Genomic DNA, 24,042 nt, shown 5'->3' on the forward strand with positions numbered 1-24,042 from the left:
ATTTCTCGCTTCTGGCTTTTCTACATTTTTCCAGCATGACCCCCACCTTCACCCTATCCCAGTCCATTGTTAATAAAGTAGTGCAAAACACTGCAGCAATTTCAACCAAGCTTAATCCCCTACCAAGTCAGGGAAGTAAGACATTCTCACCAAATTCTGTCTCTCTAGAGGTATACTCCCTTGATATACCAGGAAGTTAGGTACAAAAACTACATGAGAGTCGGGAATGCAATTTTTAAGTATAGATTCTGTGGTAAGTAGTGAAACATTTTCAAAGGCAAACTCCCCCTCCCCATAAGCAGTTTATTTTACAAAATAGGTTTTCATGCATTCATATTTTAAAGAATGATTTTTTTTTCTATAAATGAATGGTAATGAAACACTGGCATATCACTTAGCACACTGCATTCTCCTCTACGTTAAAATTCACACTAATAACAAAAATCATAATATGCATATTAAAGCAGTTCAGTAACCTAATAACAAAGTAGATACATTTTTTTTTTCTGTGAGAACACTTGAGTATTAAATATTTTTAGATGCACAGAGGCATAATCTGACACCAAAGGCAATGTGGATTTAATTTGCTAGATTTTTGACGACTGAACTGGCTTGCTAATTTGCTAACTTGGCACAAATTAATAGTGATTGGTATAAAAATCGTTATAGGCAATCATCATTTATAAACCTGGCAGTATTTTTTGTGTAGTCCTGTAGAGATTTTAAGGTTTTAGATGGAATGATAGAAGATTTGGAAATTTTCTTTGTAGGATTTCAGTGTGTGGAAGATTCTCTTGAGGAGGTGAATATACCTTCACTCTTTAGCTTAAAGAAGTCAGCCTAGTCATATCTAAATAATTTGCACAGGAATGAATATCAGGATCCGAATCTATGTTAAGTTGAAATGCATCTGTTCCATTATTTAGGCTCTGGGATCCCTCCTCCCTTTTGAAATGTATAAAACATAGAAAACTGTAATGGATTATTTTTCAGATAAAAAATAGTCACATTAAAAAAAAACTTTAAAATCAAATTGACATTTACATTTTATGTAGATTTAATCAGAGCACAGCTGAGCATTTAATATTCTAGTTCTTACACTTGTAATTAGAGAAATGTGTATCTCCCAATGTTACCATTCTTACATTTGTTGTTCCAATGTGTTATATTATTATGCACAGCTAACAAGGTTTTCACGCAGCAATAGCTAAACCTTTATCAAATTGATTCTGTACAATGGAAGTATATTTTCAAAGACATATGCCTTTGTACACTATTTACAAATTCTCTCAATCATGGTAAAATGGCAAAATAAATAAAAAACAGAAAGAAAGGAAATGCGGCTCAGGCTGAAGGCTTTTCCTTTTATCTTCCCAAACAGATGCTGGTCTCCTCAGCGCTGGGAGCTGGCTAGCCAAGATTGTTTTTCTTCCTTTTACATGGGCTATGAGAAGGATCTGGTTTCAGTTCTTGGTATTGCACCTGTTTAAACAGAGTTCAGAGAAAGGCTGGTCAGGTGGCCACTTTCTGGCAAAGGAAGGAAAAGCAAAGGAATTCAGAGACTATGCTTGGGGGAAAAGAAAGTGCTCGCCTTGGAAGCTGTATGCAATCTACAGCTGGGATGCAGAAAACAATAGAATGATAGAGCAAAGAGTCAAGGGAAATCTTGCCAGAATCTACATGAGAGCCCTGATGTGAACTTTGGTAACAGGCTGAGGTCTCTATTGCCCATACCCAAGTAACATTAAAAGCAGAACCATCTCCATCTATTTTGAAGGGCCAAATAATGGTTCTCTATAATTTATTGTGTGCTTGTTTAATATAAGCTTCATCTCCATCCAGCCCACTCTCATGTCTGATACCAAATCAAAAACTCTGCTGAAACAAAGGAAAAAGGTATTGCTGCAACCCAGCTTCAATAGTTTGATAAAAACATTTCTCATTTTACTCTGAAAATATTTATTGATCAATGGGCATTAATTAACCTCCAAGGCTTTCAAAGGATTGAGATATGCCCCAGTTCTCAAAACTCAGTTACTCTTTCCCCCTTCACTGATCTCTAAAACAGACATCTTTAAAACTCACTTAATTCATGCAATTTATTTAAGGAAGTGTTTTTCTCAATGTCTGCTGGCATACTTTGCTTTCATCATCTAATATTCCTAATTCCTCCTTCAGGTGATGGTGACTTCCCTTCACAAACTCCAGCTGAACCTTGGGGGAGGATTGTCCCCCTGACATCCTGGTAGGTTCTCTATGCAATGCCCTCTCATTCCCCAATCTTCTCTATAAGTTCTTCTTGGATAACACCCCAACTGGGCTAATTCCTGAATGGCAAAATCTTCTACAGGCTTTATTAGCTTTACTTAGCTCTTCTAAAACCTTCAAAATTAAATGGATATAAAAGTTAAAACCCAATGCCACACTACATTAAAATGATACAGGCATACCTTAGAGATATTGCATGTTTGTTTCCAGGCCACCGCAGTAAAGCAAATATTGCAATAAAGCAAGTCACATGAATATTTTGGTTTCCCAGTGCATATGAAAGTTCTGTTTATGGTATACTGAAGTCTATTAAGTGTGCAATAGCATTATATCTAAAACAGCAATACCTTAATTTAAAAGTGCTTTATTGCTAAAAAATGCTAACCATCATCTGAGCTTTCAGCAAGTATTAATTTTTTTACAATAGTAACATGAATGATCAATGATCATAGGCCACCATAACAAATATAATAATAATGAAAAAGTTCAAAACGTTTCAAGAATTACCAAAATGTGACACAGAGACCCAGAGTGAGCAAATGCTGTTGGAAAAATTGTTCCAATAGACTTGCTCAATGCAGGGTTGCCACAAACCTTCAACGTGTAAAAAAAAAAAAAAAAAAAAAGAAATATCAGTGAAGCACGATAAAATGAGCTATGCCTGTAGTTATAATAATGAAACCTACATACCACTTGCACATCTGAAGGGACTCTGGAAAGGAAGTCAAGTAGTTCATTATTATCAATTGCATATGGACTCCGCAGCTTTTTTGTAAATTTATTGATGCCTGAAAAAGTGATAGATCAAACATTATTGAAATCTATAAAGTTTCGAGTTCAAATACACATTTCTGGCAAAAGTTTTGTGGTGATTTGAAGATCTAGATTAAGCTGCCTTTATTTCAGCCTTGACTGAATGAACCAGTAAACCCAGTTTTCTCCCTCCCTTCCTTCTGCCTGCCTGCCTTCCTGCCTTCCTCCTTCCTTCCTTCCTTCCTTTCTCCCTCCCTCTCTCTTTCCCTCCTTCTTTCCACCTTCCCAACTCCATGGCTGCTCTGTTTTTCTCTTTGTACTTCAGTGGCTTCTTCCCAGCAGGAAAGGCTTTCTATTTGGGAAACAAAAGGCACCTGGCAAGAATGATCAATGACCTATCTTGCCTTTCCCCTCAGTGTTACAGTACTTAGAAGCTTAGCTTTAATGTTTCATCTATGATGAAACTTGTCTCCCGGCATTTTGGATTGGAATTGTTTTTAAGGCAAGAAATCTGACTTACTGGTTCCCCCTTTTCAAAAGATACACTTGTTTTTTTCAGTGGTGGGGAGGTGTTGTTATTATGCAAACTAACCTGGGTTTTTGCTTTTTTTGTTTTAATTTCAAAATGACCTGGAATTAGGAAGGGTTTACCACCAGCTTTAAAAAAATAAAAAGCTTTGAAGATGGCGACATATAAGGATCCCAAACACATCTCTTCCCACCAACATGCTGGATCTACAGCTACATACGGAACAGCTACCTCTGAAAATAACCTAAAAATTGGCTGAGTGAGTCTACACACTGGCAATCGTGAGAAGGCCCGCGTCGAAGCAGGTAGGAGAGGCAGGGACACAACCACACCATAAACCCCACCCCTAGCCTGAGAACCCACAATCAGGAGGGACTTCTCTCTGAGGAGTGAGGGTTTGAACCCCAAATCAGGCTTCCCCAACTTTTAAGAATTGCACCTGGAGAGATGAGCCCCCAAAACATCAAGATTTATTTTCTTTTTCTAGTTTTGAGAAATAATTGACATACAAGTTTAAGGTATACAGCGTGATGGTTTGATGTACACATATAGTGAAATGATTACCACAGTAGGTTTAGCTAATAGCTATCATCTCGTATAGATAAAAGAAAAAATTTTTTTCTCTTTTTCTGTGAGTTTGATGTTTGGGCTTTTGAGGGGTTTTATTTTTGTTTTGTTTTTTCCAATTCCACAAATAAGTGAAATCATACAGTGTTTGTTTTTCTCTGACTTATTTCACTAACATAACACCTTCAAGGGCCATTCATGTTGTTGCAAATGGCAGGATTTCCTTTGTTTTTTTTATGGCTGAATAATATTTCATTGTATACCACTTCTTTATCCATTCATTCATCCATCAGTGGACACTTAGATTGTTTCCATGTCTTGGTTATTGTAAATAATGCTGCTATGAACATGGGGGTGCAGATATCTTTTGGAGTTAGTCTTTTTGTTTCCCTTGGATAAATTCCCAGAAGTGTAATTGCTGGATCATATGGTAGTTCTATATTTATATTTTTAAGGCGTCTCCATACTGTTCTCCATAGTGGCTGTACCAATTTACATTCCCACCAACAGTGTACAAGGGTTCCCTTTTCTCTGCATCCATACCAGCATTTGTTATCTGTTGTCTTTTTGATGATGGCCACTCTAACAAGCATGAGGTGCTATCTCATTGTGGTTTTAATTTGCATTTCCCCAGTGACTAGGGTTATTGAGCATCTTTTCATGGATCTGTTGGCCATTCATATATCTTCTTTGGAAAAATGTCAATTCAGGTCCCTTGCCCATTTTTAATTTTTTGTTGTTGTTGTTATTAGATTGTATGAGTTCTTTATATATGTTGGATATTAGCCCCTTATCAGATATATGGTTTGCAAATATTTTTTCCCATTCTGTAGATTGTCTTTTCACTTTGTTAATGGTTTTTTTTTTTGCTATGCAGAAGCTTTTTGGCTTGATACAGTCCCACTTGTTTATTTTTAATTTTGTTGGTTGTGTTTTAGGTGTGATTTTCAAAAAATCATTACCAAGACCCATGTCAAAGAACTTTTTAAAAAATGTTTTCTTCTAGAACTTTCATGGTTTCAGGTCTTACAATCCATTTCAAGTTATTTTTTGTGATTGGTGTAACATAGGGATCAAGTTTCATTCTTTTACATGTGACTATCCAGTTTTCCTAGCACCATTTACTGAAAAGACTATCTTTTCTCATTGAGTATTCTCGGCTCCCTTGTCAAATATTAATTTACCATATATGCTTGGGTTTATATCTGGGCTCTCAATTCTGTTCTATTAGTCTGTCTCAAAACATCTAGCTTCAAAAACCAACTTGTGTGTTCAGACTCACCCTCCCCAGGGCCCAGCATGGAAGCAGCTGATCCAGGGGCAACCAGATTTTGTGTGGGGAAGGATCACTTGCTTGTCATGAGGGGAAGGCATCTGATGCGAAACATAATCAGGGGCCTCCCTGGGTACTCTTCAGGGACAGAGACTGGCAGCCACCATCTTTTTTTTCTTTCCTGGCAGGAACCATCTCTCCCCAACTGCCTCGGTCCAGCCATTTGGTACCATCTTCATGCTCTCCCTCTGCCATGTTCCAGAGCACCAGTATCTCCCCGAAGGGAGCTTTCACACACATCTGGTGCCTGAGATTTTACATCTATGAGGCAGTTCGAGATGGTGACCTAGGACGATCGTGAACTCACCTCTTCCCACAGACACACCGACTCTACAGCTACATATGGAACAATTTCCGGTAAAAAAACAACAACAACAAACCCCCCCCCCCGAAAACTAGCTGAGCACCTCCTTCATGTGGGGCAAATGAGAAAAAGGCTACATTCAAGTGGACAGGAGATGCTGAGAAACAATCTCGCCATAAACCCCACCCCCAGTGCAGCTACCCACCATCAGGAGGAAACTCACAAACCCGGAGCTTCTCCCTGAGTAGCCAAGAGTTTGTACACCACATAAGGCACCTCAACTTTTAAGACCTGCACCTGAGAGTTGAGCCCCCAAGGCATCTGGCTTTGAAAATCAATGGGCTTGCATCCATGAGACCCAAAGTGCTATAGTGAAAGGAGAATGGCTCTTAAAGAGCTCGTGAGCACTCACTCACCCCAGGGCCCAGCACAGAGGCAGCTGTTTGAAAGGTGCCCAGGTTTTCTGTGAAGAAAATTCATTTCCTAATCTTAAAGAGTTGGCCAGAGAGGCAGGGGCCTGCTGGGATACTCTCTGGGGACAGAAGCTGGTGGGCCCCATTTTTGAGCTCTCCTTCTACTGCACTTCAGAGCACCAGTATCTCCTGGAGGGAAGCTTTTACCCACGTCTCGTGTTCTGGGTTTTGTGGCTGCCACCAGGGGGTACCCCTTGATTGCTTGGCTCTGGAGGCCAGGGGACTGGTGCTCCTGGGGGGTCCCCTGGAGCTATAACATTCAAGAGACAGTTCTTGGCAGGCTACCACCCCCAGGGCACTGGACAGACAGCAGACTGAAACACACCCCAGTCTTTCCAAGAAAGAGCCCTATTTGCTTATCCAGGAGCTTTGGCCTGAGGGGCAGGAATCTGCTCTGGCACACTTCTAGGAGCCTATGGAAGTGTTCTCAGGGAACAGAGGCCAACAGAGGCTGGTGGATGCAATCTTTGCATTCTCTCTCTGCCTTGCCCTAGCTTGCCAGTATCTCCCAGAACCTTGGCTGGTGCCCCAATTTTTGCAACTGCTCTCAGGAGACACCTCTACATTGCCTAGTTCTGGTGGCCAGAAGGGCTTATGTTTGCAGGTCCCAAAGGACTGTAACCAATAGAGAAAGAGGTCTTAAACAGCTACCACCCTCAGGGCACAGCAAGAAGTAACAGACCAAGGAACTCAATCTCTCTGTGAAACGGGCCTATAATTTTATCATGGCTGGCTTCTAATTAAACACACATCTAAGGGCTGACTGTAAACCCTTCCAGACACCTCAGAGGGGAGCTCTTACACATGTCTGGTGCCCCAGTTTTTGCAGCTGCCACCCAGGGGATGCCCCTTGACTGCCTGACTCTGGTGGTCAGGGGAGCTGGTGTTCCTGAGTCTCACAGGAATGTAACAATCAAGAGATAGTTCTCTGTAAGGTACCACCACCAGGGCACTGCACAAACAGGAGACTGAAACACACCCCAGTCTTTCTATGAAAGAGGCCTATTTGCTTGTCCTGGAGCTTTGGCCTGAGGGGCAGCTTTCAGGTTTGGCACACATCTAGGGGCCTGTGCAGGTGCTCTCAGGGGCCACAGGCCAGGGGATGCTATCTTTGCACTCTCCCTCTGCTTCACCACAGCTCATCAGTATCTCCCAGAAAGGAGCTTATAAACTCATCCAAAGCCCTGATTTTTATGACTGTCACCCAGGGGACACCTCCAGATCATCTGTCTCTGGTGGCCAGCTGGGCTTACACTTGCAATCCCACTGTATATATCTGCATAATTTAAAAGCTGCTGCCTAAGGGAATGACTTTCAATTAGCCTGAATCTAGGTGCTGCCTGAGAGCCTCCTGTTTGAGACACTGACAGGTCTTCACACATCCTCAACTACTGAGGGCTATTAAAAATAAAATAGGCTTGGACTTCCCTGGTGGCACAGTGGTTAAGAATCCGCCTGCCAATGCAGGGGACATGGATTCGAGCCCTAGTCCGGGAAGATCCTATATGCCACAGAGCAACTAAGCCCGTGCACCACAACTACTGATCCTGCACTCTAGAGCCCGCAAGCCACAACTATTGAGCCCGTGTGCCACAACTACTGAAGCCCGCACGCCCTAGAGCCCATGCTCCGCAACAAGAGAAGCCACTGCTCTCCGCAACTAGAGAAAGCCTGCACGCAGCAACAAAAACCCAACACAGTCGAAAATAAATAAATAAATAAATAGAATAGAATAGAATAGGCTGCTTGGACAATTACAAAGGTTTGGGAGACAACTAAGAGCTAAGGCAAGGTTGAATGATAAGGTTCATCTCCTACGCAAGACCACTACTTCAAGACTGGGAGAGGTGGCTCTTTCATATAATGCATAGAAACCAACATAGAGATTCAAGCAAAATGAGGAAAATGTTTCAAATGAAAGAACAAGATAAACCTCAGGGAAAAAAACCTTAATAAAATGGAGATGTTATTTACCTGATAAGGAGTTCAAAGTCATGCTCATAAATATGCTCACCAAACTCAGGAGGGTATGGATGAACAAAGTGAGAAGTTCAACCAAGAGATAGAACATATAAGTACCAAATAGAAGTCACAGAGCTGAAGAATAAAATAATTGAACTGAAAAATACACTAGAGGAATTCAACAGCAGACTAGATGAAGAAGAAGAAAGGATCGTTGAAAATCAGAACAGCAAAAAGAAAAAATGACAAAAAGTGGAGATGGCTTAAGGGACTCATGGGGACAACATCAAGCGTACTAACATTTGCATTATAGGGAGTCCCAGCAGGGGAAGAGAGAGAAAGGGGCAGAAAATGTATTTTAAGAAATAATGGCTGAAAACTTCCCTAATCTGGGGAAGAAAACAGACATACAGATCCAGGAAGCCCAGGGAGTTCCAAATAAGAGAAACCCAAAGAAACCCACATCAAGACAGACATATAATTAAAACGTGAAAAGTTAAGGACAAGAGTCATAAAAGCATCAAGAGATTAACAACTTGTTATGTACAAGAGAACCCCCAAAAGACTATAAGCAGATTTTTGAGGAGAAACTTTGCAGACTAGAAAGGAATGGCATAATATATTCAAAGTGCTGAAAGAAAAAAGACTTCCAAGCAAGAATACTCTACTCAGCTAAGTTATCCTTAAGAACTGAAAAAGAGAGTTTTCTAGACAAGCAAAAGCTAAAAGAGTTTATCATTACGAAACTGCCTTATGACAAATGTTAAAGGGACTTCTTTAAGCCAAAAGAAAGTGTGCTATAAGTAGAAAGAAAACACATGCAAGTACAAATGTCACTAGTAAAGGTAAATACTAAACGTAGTGGATTAATCATTTATAAAGCTAGTATGGAGATTATACAACAAATATAGTAAAAATAACTATAACTACAATAATTAGTTAAGGGATACACAACAATAAAAAGGTGTAAAATGTAACATATAAAACGGGGGAATAGAGTAAACATTTAGAACTTTCAAATGCGTTCAAACTTAAGTTCTTGGGACTTCCCTTGTGGCGCAGTGGTTAAGAATCTGCCTGCCAATGCAGGGGACACAGGTTCAAGCCCTGGTCTGGGAAGATCCCATATGCCACAGAGCAACTAAGCCTGTGTGCCTAGGGCCCATGCTCCACAACAAGGAGAAGCCACCACCATGAGAAGCCCACGCACTGCAACGAAGAGTAGCCCCCACTCACCACAACTAGAGAGAAAGCACACGTGCAGCAACTAAGACCCAACACAGCTAAAAAAAAAATTGTTTTTTTTAAATTAAGTTCTTGTACATAAGCCTTGTGGTAACCACAAAATAAGAAAGCAAGAGAAGAAGAAAAGAACAGAGGAACTACAAAACAGCCAGAAAACAATTAACAAAATGGCAGTAAGTACATACCTATCAATAATTACTTTAATGTAAATTAACTAAATTTTCCAGTCAAAATACATAAAGTGGCTGAATGGATTAAAAAAAAAAAAAACAAGACCCTTCTATATTGCTGCCTATGAGAGATTAAGTCAGATGTAAGGACACACACAGACTAAACATGAAGGGATAGAAAAAGATATTCCATGCAAATGGAACCGAAAGAATGCAGGGGAAGCTATACTTATATAAGACAAATAGATTTTAAACCAGTGCAAATTGGAAAGGAAGAAGTAAAACTCACTATTTGCAGATGACATGGTTTTTTATATATAGAAAATTCTAAAGACTCCACCAAAAAACTGTTAGAACTAATAAATGAATTCAGTAAAGTTGCAGGATACAAAATCAATATACAAAAATCTGTTGCATTTCTATACACTAACAGTGTACTATCAGAAAGAGAAATTAAAACAATCCCATTTACAATTGCATCAAAAAGAATAAAATACTTAGTAACAAATTTAACTGAAGATGAAAGACCTGTACACTGAAAACTGTAAGACACTGAGGAAAGAAATTGAGGAAGACACAAATAAATGGAAAGGTATTCCCTGCTCAAGGATTAAAAGAATTAATATTGTTAAAATGTTCATACTACCCACAGCCATCTTCAGTTTCAATACAATCCCTTTCAAAATTCCAATGGCATTTTTAACAGAAATAGAAACAATCCCAAAATTTGTATGGAACCACAAAAGACCCTGAATTGCAAAGCAATACTAAAACAGAAGAACAAACCTGGAGCCATCATGCTCCCTGATTTCAAACTATATTACAAACCTATAGTAATTAAAATAGTATGGTATTGGCATAAAAACAGATGACATAGATCAATGGAATAGGATAGAGAGCCCAGAAATAAACCCATGTATATATGGTCAATTAATTTTTTTTTATAAATTTATTTTTGGCTGCATTGGGTCCTTGTTGCTGTGCATGGGCTTTCTCAATTTGTGGTGAGCGGGGGCTACTCTTATTACAGTGTGTGGGCTTCTCATTGCAGTGGCTTTTCTTGTTGTGGAGCACAGGTTCTAGGTGCACGGGCTCTAGAGCACAGGCTCAGTAGTTGTGGCGCACGGGCTTAGTTGCTCCGCAGCATGTGGGATCTTTCCGGACCAGGGCTCAAACCTGTGTCCCCTGCATTGGCAGGCGGATTCTTAACCACTGCACCACCAGGGAAGTCCCTGGTCAATTAACTTACAACAAAGGAGCCAAGCATATACAATGGGGAAAGGACAGTCTCCTCATTAAATGATGTTGGGAAAATTGGACTGGCACAAGCAAAAGAATGAAGCTGGACCACTATCTTATATCACTTACAAAAATTATTACTCAAAATGGACTAAAACTTGAATGTAAGACCTGAAACCACAAAACTCCTAGAAGAAACTATGGGTGATAACAAAAGTAAAAATAAGTGGGACTGCGTCCAGCTAAAAAGCTTCTGCACAGCAAAGAAAACCATCAACAAAATGAAAAGGCAACCTACAGAATTGGAGAAAATATTCACAAATCATATCTGATAAGGGGCTAATATCCAAAATATATTAAAAACTTATACAACTCAATTGTCAAGAACAACAATTAAAAAATGGGCAGAGGATCTGAATAGACATTTTTCCAAAGAAGACAGATTGCCAACGGATACATGAAAAGATGCTCAATATCACTAATCATCAGGGAAATGCAAATCCAAACCACAATGAGATGTCACCTCACACCTGTCAGAATGGCTGTATCATCAAAAAGTCTATAACATGTTGGGGAGGGTGTGGAGAAAAGGGACCCCTTGTGCACTGCTGGTGGGAATTTAAATCGGTGCAACCACTACGGAAAAAGGTATGGAGGTTCCTCAAAAAATTAAAAATAAAACTACCACCATGATCCTGTAATTTCACTTCTGGGTATTTATCTGAAGAAAACAAAAACACTAATTCAAAAATACATGTGCACCCCCATGTTCATTCAGCATTATTTATAATAGCAAAGACATGGAAACAACCAAAGTGTCCATTGACGGATGAATGGGTAAAGAAGTTGTGGTATATATATGCACAATGGAATATTATTCAGCCATAAAAAAGTTTGAAATCTTCCCATTTGTGATAACATGCACTGACCTCAAGGGCATTCGTTATACTAAGTGAAATACGTCAGACAGAGAAAGACACATACTGTATATGATTTCACTTATATGTGGAATCCTTAAAAAAAACAAAAACAAAAATCAAGCTCATAGATACAGAGAACAGCCTGGTGGTTACCAGAGGCGGAGGAATGGGAGGTGGGTGAAGGAGTCAAAAGGTACAAATTTCCAGCAATAAAATGTCATGGGGATATAACGTACAGCATGGTGACTATAGTTAATAATACTGTATTGCACATTTGAAAGTGGCTAAAAGAGTAGATCTTGAAAGTTCTCATCACAAGCAAGAAAATATGTTTCCATTTCTACATTTCTGGCATTGAGATTTTTAGAAACCAATTTTCCTTTTAAATTATAAGAAATTTAAATTTAAGGCTTGCAAAAGATGCTACTGTGATTGACTTACTTGGATCACTTCTTGGATTAAAGTGGCCAAGAACCATTAAAAATGAGCCATACCTACCCATGCTAAATTATTCAACAGTGAATCCTCTGTGCTACCTGAAGAGCAAATGTGGATGAGGGGCAAATACAGATGAATTTGGAGCTATTATACAAAAAACAAAACAAAACCCCCAAATTTAATGAGGTAGAAATGTCAAAATAATGTATAAACCTAGAAGTACCTATTCTACATATTCTATGGAATAATGTAGAATTTCAATTGGATAAGTCTACTGTTTTACATTTATATTGCACTTAATAAATTACCAAGCATATTCACATAAAAATACATAAATAAACAGCTTTTTATGATATCAGAGTGGTAAAAACTGGGTCACAAACTGGAGCATCTTGGCTCTTCTTCAGGGAGTTCAGCAGAATAAACTAATGCAATTATGATTTGGTCCCTGTCTCCCCATGTGAGACTCATGTCTTAAATTTCTATTTAATATTTCAGCAATCACCTACCACTAAAGGAATACTGTTCTTTGTTTTATTTTATTTGACGAAACAAGAGACCCAAACACATTCTCTGCAAATTACGTTTAAGACAGCTTGCCAGTGAGGCCAACCCAGATTACACAGCCAGATGTCTGCCGTGGGCTCCAGTTTCTGAGAACCTGGGGAAAGGAAACCCGAAGTTCCCCACCTATCACAACTGAGATGGCAGGTCTGACCCTAAGTAGGTTAGAGGTAATAAACTGCCACACCTAACGCCCTACCTTAATTCCTTCAATAAAACAGCACCTGTTTTAAATATCAGAGGAAGGAATGAAAGAACATACAATAGCGACACAAGAACATGGTGGAAATGCCTCTTCCCTTGTATAGTGAAAGCACTTAGTTGAAACTGTTTCTTTAAATTATAGAAATTAAGGCAGGAAAACATAATCACCCTTCCCTTCACCCTCCACTCCCTACCCAAGATGTAAAGGTAATGATAGTGATGATAAGGGGCAAGAAGGCTTGCTCAGAATATGACAAGATATGCCAAAAAGAATAGCAAGGTAAGGATTTTTAAACTGGAGGGCTTGGAGACATCAGACCCTTTTTCATTTTATTCCAGCATATTTCTTTAAAAGCCTTAAAAAGAAAACAAAACATTCCTTTTCATCTTTTTGCTTTCAGTGTAAGCACATGTGTTCTGAAAACCCATTTTGGTTCTTTGCATTTTGTATAAGTTTAGCAGTCTCGGGTGTATGCAGGCCAGGGGCAAGTAGAGAATTTTACTCCTACCCAGTCTTGTTTATATATCATTAATGTAGTTTTATATGTTAGTTCATCTTGGAGACTGAAAATTGAGTTTTCCAAACAAAGAATTGTGTCAGATAAGAGAAAGAAAGGGAAAAAAACCAAAAAAACCCAGACTATGAAGAATGCTGAAAGTACCACCTAAGTAGAGTCTAGGTACATAGGAACTGTTAGCATGAAGCATAATTGCATTAGAAATTAGGACCCCCAAATATCACCTTTAAAGTGGGTTTTTACAGAAGCATTCTTGTTTAGTACACATAAAGCTGGTTTTTTTGTTCCCAAGCAGCCTGCCAATGCCAAGGACCCTTTTCCTGCTTCCTTAAAGGTGACCTCTTAAACAGGCAGCCATATATAGTACCATGTTTACGGACATTTCCATAAGACAAAGTACCACAGCACAAAAGCATATTGTCCTAAATGCACCATATGGATCAAAGTGCCTCTGTTTATGTATAAATGGTGGAAATAAATCAGAGTGATATCTAGACAAAGCTACACTTTGATATATGAAGAATCTGCACAACTACATGTTTATAGTATGATGGAGCCTATGGTGCCAGATAAGAAAAATGCATTTTGCAGATAGACCTAAATCTTTACACTCTTGTGATTTTTAACTGACCTGTCTCTTTTCATCATGGAGTAGCTTCATGACCATAAATATAGGGAACTACTGACAGTATAACTCATCCCTTAAAAATAGTTTGTTCTTAGCAGCTATGACAGTTTAAAACAAAACAAACAAAAAAAAGGCTTTACTTACCCCAGACAAGGACAATGTATCTCAGCGGAATGAAGTACAGGATGACTGTGAACGCGCAGAGGGCTACAATGGCCAGCCAGCTTAAGAATGGGACGGTCCAGTTGAAAGTACTGAATGAGAAATTAATACATAAGCAATCTGAGCACTTCATACTTTTTTCAAACAAAGATGAAAATAAATGTGATTCTGATTCAAAATCTGGACTAAGGATCTAGTAAAGACTGTATTTCTCTCTGGAATAGATACCAATTGTAATAGGCTATCAGAAGATACAAGTTAGTCATAATCTGCTCAACTTCATGAACATAGGGCCCAGGTAAAGGGTGTTGACACCAACCTCTCCAGATTGTCCCAGGTGACTTAAGGGTCTAAAGTCGTCACACTACTTGGGTGACTCCCCGTGGTTTAAAAATCTTTTTCTACTTCTAAAACTAGTACTGAATCTTGTTTTCTCCAAATTTTCATAGAGGAGAATGCCCCTGGGCCTACCATTCTTTCTTCTATGAACTCTCACACAGGATTAACCACACTGGAAATAAAATGTTGCCAATGATTGTCCATAGATCTAAATCTTACACGGTTGTGTAAATCCTCAGAACTTTAGAAATCCTTAGAGGAATACTCACTTCCCACTTCAGTTATGTTTCAAATGGAATTAGAAGTCAGGAAGGGGGAATTTTGTAAAAATTCACCTGCCATCATAGCCCTCTTCCCAGAAATACATAGATAATTAAGAAATAAAGTCAACATTACCTACTATTCTCCCTACCTTGTTGATAGGGAAGGAGAACATGGCACATGATAGATTTGTTGGGAAGACCAAAAAGGGAGTATAAGCTGGAAAAGAGTGGGTTATAACGGGGCCTGGCTGATGGCTCTGCAGTGTTCCCACACTGCTGGTGACTAATAATGTAGAGGGTCAGGGAAGGAAGCAAGACGGAATACTGACAATGATATAACATCAGAACAAAGAACAAAAATGGGATCAATGAACAGAAGGAGAGGAAGTTACAAAACAGACAGTACTAAGATGGGAAGGACTTTAATGAGACAAAAAGAACGAAAGATCAAGACAGAAGGCAAATGGAACGTGGAAAGACGGGGATATTTTTAGGCTTTTTGTGTAGAACATCTATTGTGAGTCTGGTAGTTTCTAAGAGAGAGTGGCAAAATTATAAAGTAAACAGAACCATTCCGTGGAGCCCTCAAGGTTGGGTATATAACCATATCTCCATTTATAAGCATACCATTGCCTTGAAGTTCAGCCTCCAAAGAGGAACTAACACATCTTGCTGAGTGACTCTTTAGCATAATTTAATGAAAAAAAACCAAAGAAGGTAGCAAATCTGTGTTCAAAGCCTAGATTCTGCTATGTGACTTTAGGTGGTCAACCTCTCTAAGCATCAACCTTCCCGGTTATAAAATGGGGACAGCTTTTATTGTATCCAGGAAGACTGGTAGTGATGGCAACATGTTTATGTGAATCAAGGTGAAGTTATTAGAGCCATTCAACTCTAGGAGTCTAAAGTATGGCGTTTCTTCTTAGCAAGCAGTGAGAAGGGCCCCAAGACACTTCAAGAAAATATGAAATTGTACATGATATGGATAAATGTCAGTGTTTTTTATTTCTTCTAATTTCCCGGTAATGGATGCTATACTCACTTGGGCTGGGTTTTTCCAGGGAAGTTTTTGATCCAATAAAGGATGTTTCTCAAGAGATTTTCTCATGTACTGCCCTTCAGCCTAACACTTAAGAGTTATTCCTTAGCTTTGTAGCATATGGCTTGCTTTTTGTCTTTCTCTAGGTCAAATTCCTAAAAATGTTTTTTTTTCTAGTAAAAAAGCCAAAGTTGGATCAATCTGGTTGTCTTGTTTTTAGTTAACTCTTGGGGTCTGGCTTTGCTGTCGTGTTTTTTTATCTCCTATGGCCAGAGTGAGTCCTATAACTGTCACCAGGCAAAGAATCATGCCTTCCCTCCTTCACTGACACCTGTAGTCCCCTTGCTTCTGCCCGCTGGTGGAGAGAACAGAAGGCGGAGGGTCTGTTTGCTCTCCTGTGGCTCAGCTCAGAGCCATCCATCACACCACTCCATGTGTGAGGGCACTGGCTCTTCACGTAGAAAACCCTCCTTCTGGGCAGCCTCACTGAAGCGCTCCCTGTGTTCTTACTCCTCTTGGAAGGAAAAGTGACAAGGAATACCAGTGCAGCTAATGTCAGGGGGAAAAAAGACTGCCCTTTTCTTTTTCCACAGTGCATTATGGAATCTATATCTAGAATATGATCTTAACCCCCCCCCCAAAGAGATGCAATTCAAGAAAGTTCTGGAATGATTTAGTAACAAGATGTAATTATGGAGGCTTTCATTTTGTACTTAAAGATTGCTTCTGTATCTGCTTTCTGGATAGATCCATTTTATCCCGCGTGACCCCAGGGGAGCTCCTCTCTTATAGTATTCGAAAGATTACTGCGCCGAAAAGATAGCTCCTACAAGACTCACTAGATCCTATGCGGTGTTCCTGTACCTCAGCCTATACCTGCACCTCTGTCTATACCTTGGAAAGTTCACGAAATCCAGTTTTCCCCAAGGCTGGTCCACATCCAGGATCTGGTCATTTCCTTCAACTGGCCATGGTCTTTTCCAGCCAAGCACCTGTCTGAGTCTCCTAACACCCAGAGTTACTAAGAAGCCTCTCCCCTTCAGGCATTCACAATCCTGACCTTAGAGTTGACCCAGGGTCTTCGGATATAAATGAGATGTTTCTGTCAGGTAATCAGTAAACAGTGTACCTCAGAGAAAGGACAATACTCAAGAGGGAAATGCCCTATTTAGGACTTCACACTCTGCTTCTGCAGATACGTTGTGGAGAACAAGGAAACATTCTTAGAGATGTAAATAACATGGAGAAGAAGAAGAAAAGAGAAAAGATGTGGAAATCAGTCTTTAGAAGTCTGATACTGAATGTTGCTTAGAGGCACATTTGGGAGTGAGAGGGAGGCTGTCCTGTCTAATATGATACGAGAAAGTGGAAACTCAGCACCTATGCATATGTGGAAATGTGTTAAACAAAAAATTATACAAAATAAAATGCATTATGCCTTGAAACATGAAAGGCACCAGATGAATGACTCACACCTTTAGTTTAAATAATTTACTCCTTTCAATTTCTATGTATGCCCAAGGATCCAAATCTGCAGAACACTTTTGGTTATGAATAATAAACAATGAATAGATATACAAAACTAGGAAAATGTAGGCTTATCCAGATATACAGCACCCCTTCTTGAATAGATCATTTAGAAATCATTATGTGGGCCAATTTTCACATAGTTTAGTAGGTACGGGGCCTTAGTATATTTTTTACTAATAACTAATTATAAATCCACCTTACCATTTTTATAATTAAACAGTTGTTTTAAAAAATGTATTAATAAATAAAACTATTTGAAGTAAAATGCAAGTAACATGTTTCTTAATTTTACATCAGCTCTCAATGAAGCTCTATTTCCTTGTTTAAAAAATTGTTTTTTAAATTATAAAAATTACGTATATTTTCTAAATGACAAAGCATTAGTTTATTTCATCTATAATTATGATCTCAGCTATTTAAATATACAAAATTGAAAGCATATTTTTGCAGGGTGCTATATATAGTATGATTTTTTAAAATTTAACTTTATTGATGAAATTATAACTCGACCAATAATAAAATGCAGGTGTGTCTTGATTACCTGAAATCCTCATTTAACTTGGTTTATTTTTTTTCTATCACAATTTCATATTCTGTGTAAGAACAAAGTCTCACTGTGAAAATGTGCTAAAATTTAGGACGGTGTTATTTCTTCAAAGCTACAAGTATGACTTCTTTCCAACCAATATGTTCTAAATTTCAAGGAGGAAATTGACAGAACTTTCATAAAACCAAAGACTGGCAGAAGGAAAGTAAATAATGATAAAACTGAGCAATAGATCACCCAGGAGTGTCCCCTGCCAGAAAGAATGTGGCATTTCACCCTCTGAGAAACAAATGGACACTGTCCCACAGAAGACCAGGGCTCACATGTCAGCATCACTCACTTCTTTATCCTTTCGCCAAAGGAAGCAACTTCATCTAGGATGTTCTGGACACTGATACATACTTCCTGGATGGCATAGATTTTATTTATAAATCCCTTTTTTTCACTGTCCTAAAATACAATAAAAAAGAGAGAGAGATTCTATATGAGTAAAGGTATCCTTGAGGGCTTGAATTCTTTTAATTGTCCCACTCTTACATTTTTAAACTTAAATGAACTTCATTTTTGCATATATATAAATGGATACGTGAAGCCCATGAAATTTTTAGGATATGACAGGAGGTGGAGGAGGAAGAGTATTCAGCATTATGGACCTGTGCTAGTATAAAGGTGGCCGCAAAGCACAAGACTCAGATTCCGTTGCTCTTGCCCTGCTGAACAGAAACATTTCAGCCAGGGGGAGGGGAGGTATAAAGAGATCAGGTCTCAGAATGACCAAATGCGGAATCTGTGCTGACCCTGGACCTACCATGATGCGATACTTAGCAAACCCAGTTTCTTGGCCCCAGCACCCATATACCTAAGTTTGGTCTTGGCTCCAGATATTTTAATAGAAGGGAATGCTGGATGCAAATGAGAAGACCTGTGAGCAATGAAAACTGCAAAAAAAATTTTTTAAATAAAAAAATAACAAGGTCAACTGAAATCCAGTAAGTGGCCACTTCTAGACAGCACCTTAGGTAGATCAGATACGTAGTTAGCCTGGCCCCGCCTCTTATGAATAATAGTCACATACTTCATGCTCTATTAGGGTTCTAACTAAACATTTCCCCCCCACACCTTGTACTTAATTCTTCATTTTAAAACTTGTGCTAGATTTAAGCAAAGCTGGTGTGTGCTCCAGGGAATGGATGGGTGAGGACTGAGGATAAAGCGCCCAGAGAGTGGTGTGAGCCTGGGAGAAATGGGCACATTTTGTAATTTTAGACCCAGAGGAAGAAACAGTGGTGCCCTTTCACGATAGAAAATTCTGCTTAGTAGCCTGGCATCACAGGCACTTGCCTAGGCTGTTTGGTGGAGACCATCCAACCCATGACTCCATTCCTCCATGCCAGCTTGAATCTCTATGGAAATGTAGATCCAATTTCATTACTTTAACTTCTTTTGAACACTTGCACACTGTGCCAGAACACTTGAGACCTCATGTGGCAGTCAGTGCTTGCTGAAAGCAGCCAGGAAGCTAGAATAATAATGTCGTCATGTTGCACATTTACATACTGACTTTCATTTTAGAAGAGTCTAAAGCACTTTGCACTGTGAACACTTGGCTGGGGCTGGCATCCTGCCACCTTAGAAACTGAGGGCAAATGAATGACAGGTGTGTGGGCAGCCTCCAAGGACAACAGGGTACAGTGGGACTGAGGACATGGATGCCAGTTTTATAACATGATCTTTCAATACCAGTTACTTAGAGCCCTCATTTTAAATGTAATTCCCATGGGAGATGTTGTCTACATTATTCATCTCACTTATACCAAAACGGACTGTAAGGCAATGAGGTAGATGAAATGCATAAGGCTCAGAGTACAGAGAACAATTACACACCCTCGGAGTCCCCACTGTCTTCAAAAGTTGCCCTTCACTTGTCATTACAGACATGGGTGCATCAATTTCTTGTCTTTTTTCCCTCCCCAGTAATAAAATAAAATGCACTCATTTCACCTATGTAATTGTACATTTCATAATAAAATGGATAACCAGTGGCTCCTTCTAGTTCCTTTCATAATTACAAAATTGGGCTGCTCTAACAACCTCCATGGCCTTCAATGTTCTCTCTCAAGCACCGGCTAAGTTCATTTTGTCTATGAAGTAAAGTGCTATTACAAAATATTTTTCTACATGCAGAATAAATCAAGTTGGAGACAAAGCATGCAGATTATACAATGAAAGTTCACTGAGAATAATATCTTACCAGTTTGAAATTATGAGGTGAAAAACATTTCTTTCACAATAGCAATAAAATATATAAAACACTTAGCCATACCTTAACAAGAAATGTACAGAATCTATATTAAGAAATTAGAGATACTATGTTTCTGCATTGGAATACTGAATATTAAAAGAATGTATTCTTTTTTTTTTCAGTTGAACACAAAGGTTTAATGCAATGTCAAGCAAATCCTAATGTGTTTGGAGTGGAGTGAAATGGGGAGAATTTGATCAAGTGTTTTTAAAATTTATTTGGAAGAATAAATGAATACCTATAGCCAAGTAATGTTTGCAAAAGAGAAATAATGAGAAAGCATTTATTGTACCAGATATTTAAGTAGTTAAAATATGAAAGATGACCATTGAAAGAGAGATCATTGTATGATAAAGCACCATCATAAATCTATCATAAAGAAGGAAGTATTATGTTACTGGGTAATTGTTTTAACTATTTGGGGAAAATTATATTAAATTCTGCCTTAATAAATTCTCAGACCTATTTGTGATAGCTCGAATCTACCCCAGCATCTACCTCAAATTGTGGTACCCCAAATATGTACTGTATTAATTTAAAAGCAAAAAGCTAAAAATGAATTTTATAAAAACAGAAAAAGATAGGTAATTTATTTACTGACCTTGGAATAGGAAAGAACTTTCTGAACATACAAACAGTAAAGAAAATCACAAATAACTGGTAGCAAAAGTTACATAACATTAAAAACTTAAAAGTTATCATAAATTTAAAAGGCTAAGTGGGAAAAAAATTGCAACAAATATGACAAATGAAGGGATGGGATTACCAACATAGTCAATGAACATCTGAAACAATTTTCATTGCAGTTTTGTTTATAATAACAAAAAGAAAAATCACTAACATGTTGGGTAGAATTAATTATGTTACATACAAATGACAGACTATTAGGAAATCACAAAATATTGCTTAAAGACAGTGAAAATGCTTATGATCTAATAGAAACTGAAAAGAATGGGAAGTAAATGTGATATGGAGTATAATTCTAACTTATTTTTGAAATGAGTAGGATGGAAATAGATGAAGGGAATGTGTCAAAATATTAAAGGTAATGGATGTTTACCTTCCTCATACCTTCCTGTAATATTCAAATTCTTTGCAATTAATATATTTTACTATTATAATCAGAATAATCCCCTGATTTTCTCCAATATCATTATTAAAGTAACATGGATAGAAGACATAAATGAATCAGTATTCACTGGGCATGATTTTACATGGTTTATCTATTTTTTCTTAATGTATTTTTTTGTATTCTAAATTATTTTTAGAAAGAAGTAGAATGTAAATAGATACTCATTAAGCACCATAAAGTGCTTTTCACACAGCTCATTCAATCCTCACAACCACCCTACAACACAGATATTTTTCTCCACTTTACAGGAGAGAAAACTGAGGCTCATGGAAAAGTGACAGAGCTTGGATTAGGATTACAACCAGCCAACTCCAGAGTCTGTTCTCTGCACAATATACCATGTGACCTTCCCACTCTACCCAGGAAGATTTCAGTTCCTACCCAGGATCCCTGTGAGATAAACAAGAAGAAAAGACTTGCTAACATTTAGAAATTTATTATCGTAAACACCATGATCAGCAAGAAAATGAAATCCGGAAAGTTGATTCAAAAATGGGAAGTGGAAGATGTGTTAGAAACCACCAGATTTAATGTTAATAATGCCATGTGCAAATATTAAATATGGGATCTTCATTAGTAACGTGTCATTTCAGGCATCTACAGAGACTATTTGTAGTAGATTCTTTAAATCCAAGTACTGATGTTGATTATTGGCTAAAGAGATTTTAAAAATCTGCTCACTTTTAATTTTCTTTCTTTCTTCTGCACTCCCACCCTGCGCCCACTCCCCTCACCCCTGGCCACCACAGTCCAAAATAAAACAGTCTGGAGTGTTGGCAAAGTTTTCAAGTGCTTTGGGATAAAATTTTTATCTTAAAATCTCTTTCATCAGATTCTATATTCCTCCACTGTGGTCTCCAACCAATGAAGTAATTACTCTTTATATACAGTATATGACCCAAAACTGCAATGGGTAGTGGAATTGCTCTGTGTTGCATTCCAATATTTCACACTTTTTTCACTAATGTTCAATACTTTGTTAGTAGAGAATAAGTTGGTACATTTCTTTTATTGTTGTTTTTGCTTTCCTTTATAAACCAGCTTGGATGAAAGAAATATCACAGGGTAGTTAATCATCCAAAGGCTTGGTAGTGACAGTGTTTTTTAAAATGCATTATGAAGGTTTCTTTTGAAGATTTAAAAAGAAAATTACCCATAAAAAAGAACTATAACTATAAATCTGAAAATGTGAGATCTATATTGTACAAGTTTTTCTAATAATTCCATATAATTTCTTAAAATCTTGTTATTTTAAATAGTCCACAAAATATCAATAACTGCACACTTGAAATATAGTGATTCTTTCATATCACCTATTTTACTATCCTGTATCACAACAGAAAGTTAACTAGATTTTTCCAAAGAAATATCTACTTCCTAGCTGTGAGATATTTAGGAAACTCTTAAAGATGTGAAGGATCAATATACACTCCTTACATATTTGGAAAATCCTGTTCATTGACTTTCAAACCAAAATGACAAATACTCCCATTCACTGATTCGGTTCCAAATGGGAACAAGAAGCCAAAGTGATAGGTGTCAGGGTATGTGTACTGTGGGGTTGGGGTCTTCGTGCACCCAGCTGCATCCTGCCACAGTCACTGATGCCAAAGAGGTCACTGTCAGCCCTGCTGACATCATAGAAAATGAATCTCTTGGACACCTGTGCCGTATCGATCACAGCAGGTATACAGAACATGTTTGCTCAAAATATTGATGTTACAAAATTAATGTTATTTCACTTTCTTTCTAGGTTGAGAATGTCTTAAGAGAGTTAAGGGAGAGAGCTATTAAGTCTTACATCAGGGTGAGCATAAAACGGAACTGTCCCAGGAAACCAGAGCATATGTTCACCTTACTGAGGATTTCACAGAAGAAGCATGCAAATTTGCACCCCAAAGAGCTAATCTGGATCATAACTCTGCTTTTCCTTTAAAGTCTTGCTGTGTAACCTCTGGCAAAGGGGAGCAGTAAGACTGATATCTGCTATGAGACATAACTGTTCTAGTTTACTGTTGACTACAGCTCTTCTGTGAGCAAACTGAACCTCACAGAGCACAAAGTGTACATTGTGTTTGGAATATGTTTAGGGTTCACGTGATTTATTTTTTATGCTAAAGATGGTTTTGGTGCACAGCTTTCTTACTTCACTCAGTAAAATGCCCTGCAAAACAGACTTCCTCTCAGATCTATGCTTCTAACCTATGGAAATAGTAGACATGAAGTATAGATTGAATAAAGGCACACAAAGTGGTGAAATGTTTTCTCTGTGCCAATATTCCTTCTTTTTCAGATATAGAAAACTACCCTTCAGCCTGAAATCTAGAGCACTGATATTCTCCCAGAGAGCAACCTAACAACTCACAGAGACTCTTGACTACTGAATCTTATCTCAGTGTCTTACACAGTTTTTATGATATCAAATCTTACCCAGGTTACTGGGTGCCTTGGCTCTTTTCCTGATATTAACCTTGAAAATAGGAACCCTCCATTGAAACATTAAAGGATTCTGAGATATGGTTAAGGTTAAGAAGACAGATGGAGACCATTTAAGACAGTATATTTTCTCTTAAAAAATAAAACAGTTCTCAAAAACATTTACATTTCAGGGTT

At 38.2% G+C, this 24,042-nt stretch overlaps 1 protein-coding gene across 16 annotated transcripts in view; it reads right to left on the reverse strand.

The window, feature by feature from the left end:
- Positions 1-245: 245 nt before the first annotated feature.
- The window catches only part of MCTP1 (multiple C2 and transmembrane domain containing 1), a gene marked incomplete at its 3' end in the record, with an annotated part of 559,050 nt that continues 535,253 nt past the window's right edge, over positions 246-24,042 (reverse strand). For 14 of the 16 annotated variants that reach the window (XM_082375756.1, XM_082375755.1, XM_082375753.1 and 11 more), the window contains 4 exons: positions 18,336-18,445; positions 14,260-14,369; positions 2,959-3,056; positions 246-1,482 (listed from right to left, as the gene is read on the reverse strand). In XM_082375756.1, the coding sequence (XP_082231882.1) occupies positions 1,411-1,482; positions 2,959-3,056; positions 14,260-14,369; positions 18,336-18,445 (390 nt within the window). The other 2 variants (XR_014239262.1, XM_082375740.1) reach the window with 2 other exon arrangements.

Source organism: Balaenoptera borealis (assembly GCF_965194805.1).
Source record: "Balaenoptera borealis genome assembly, chromosome: 2".
Classification (NCBI taxonomy): Eukaryota; Metazoa; Chordata; class Mammalia; order Artiodactyla; family Balaenopteridae; genus Balaenoptera; species Balaenoptera borealis.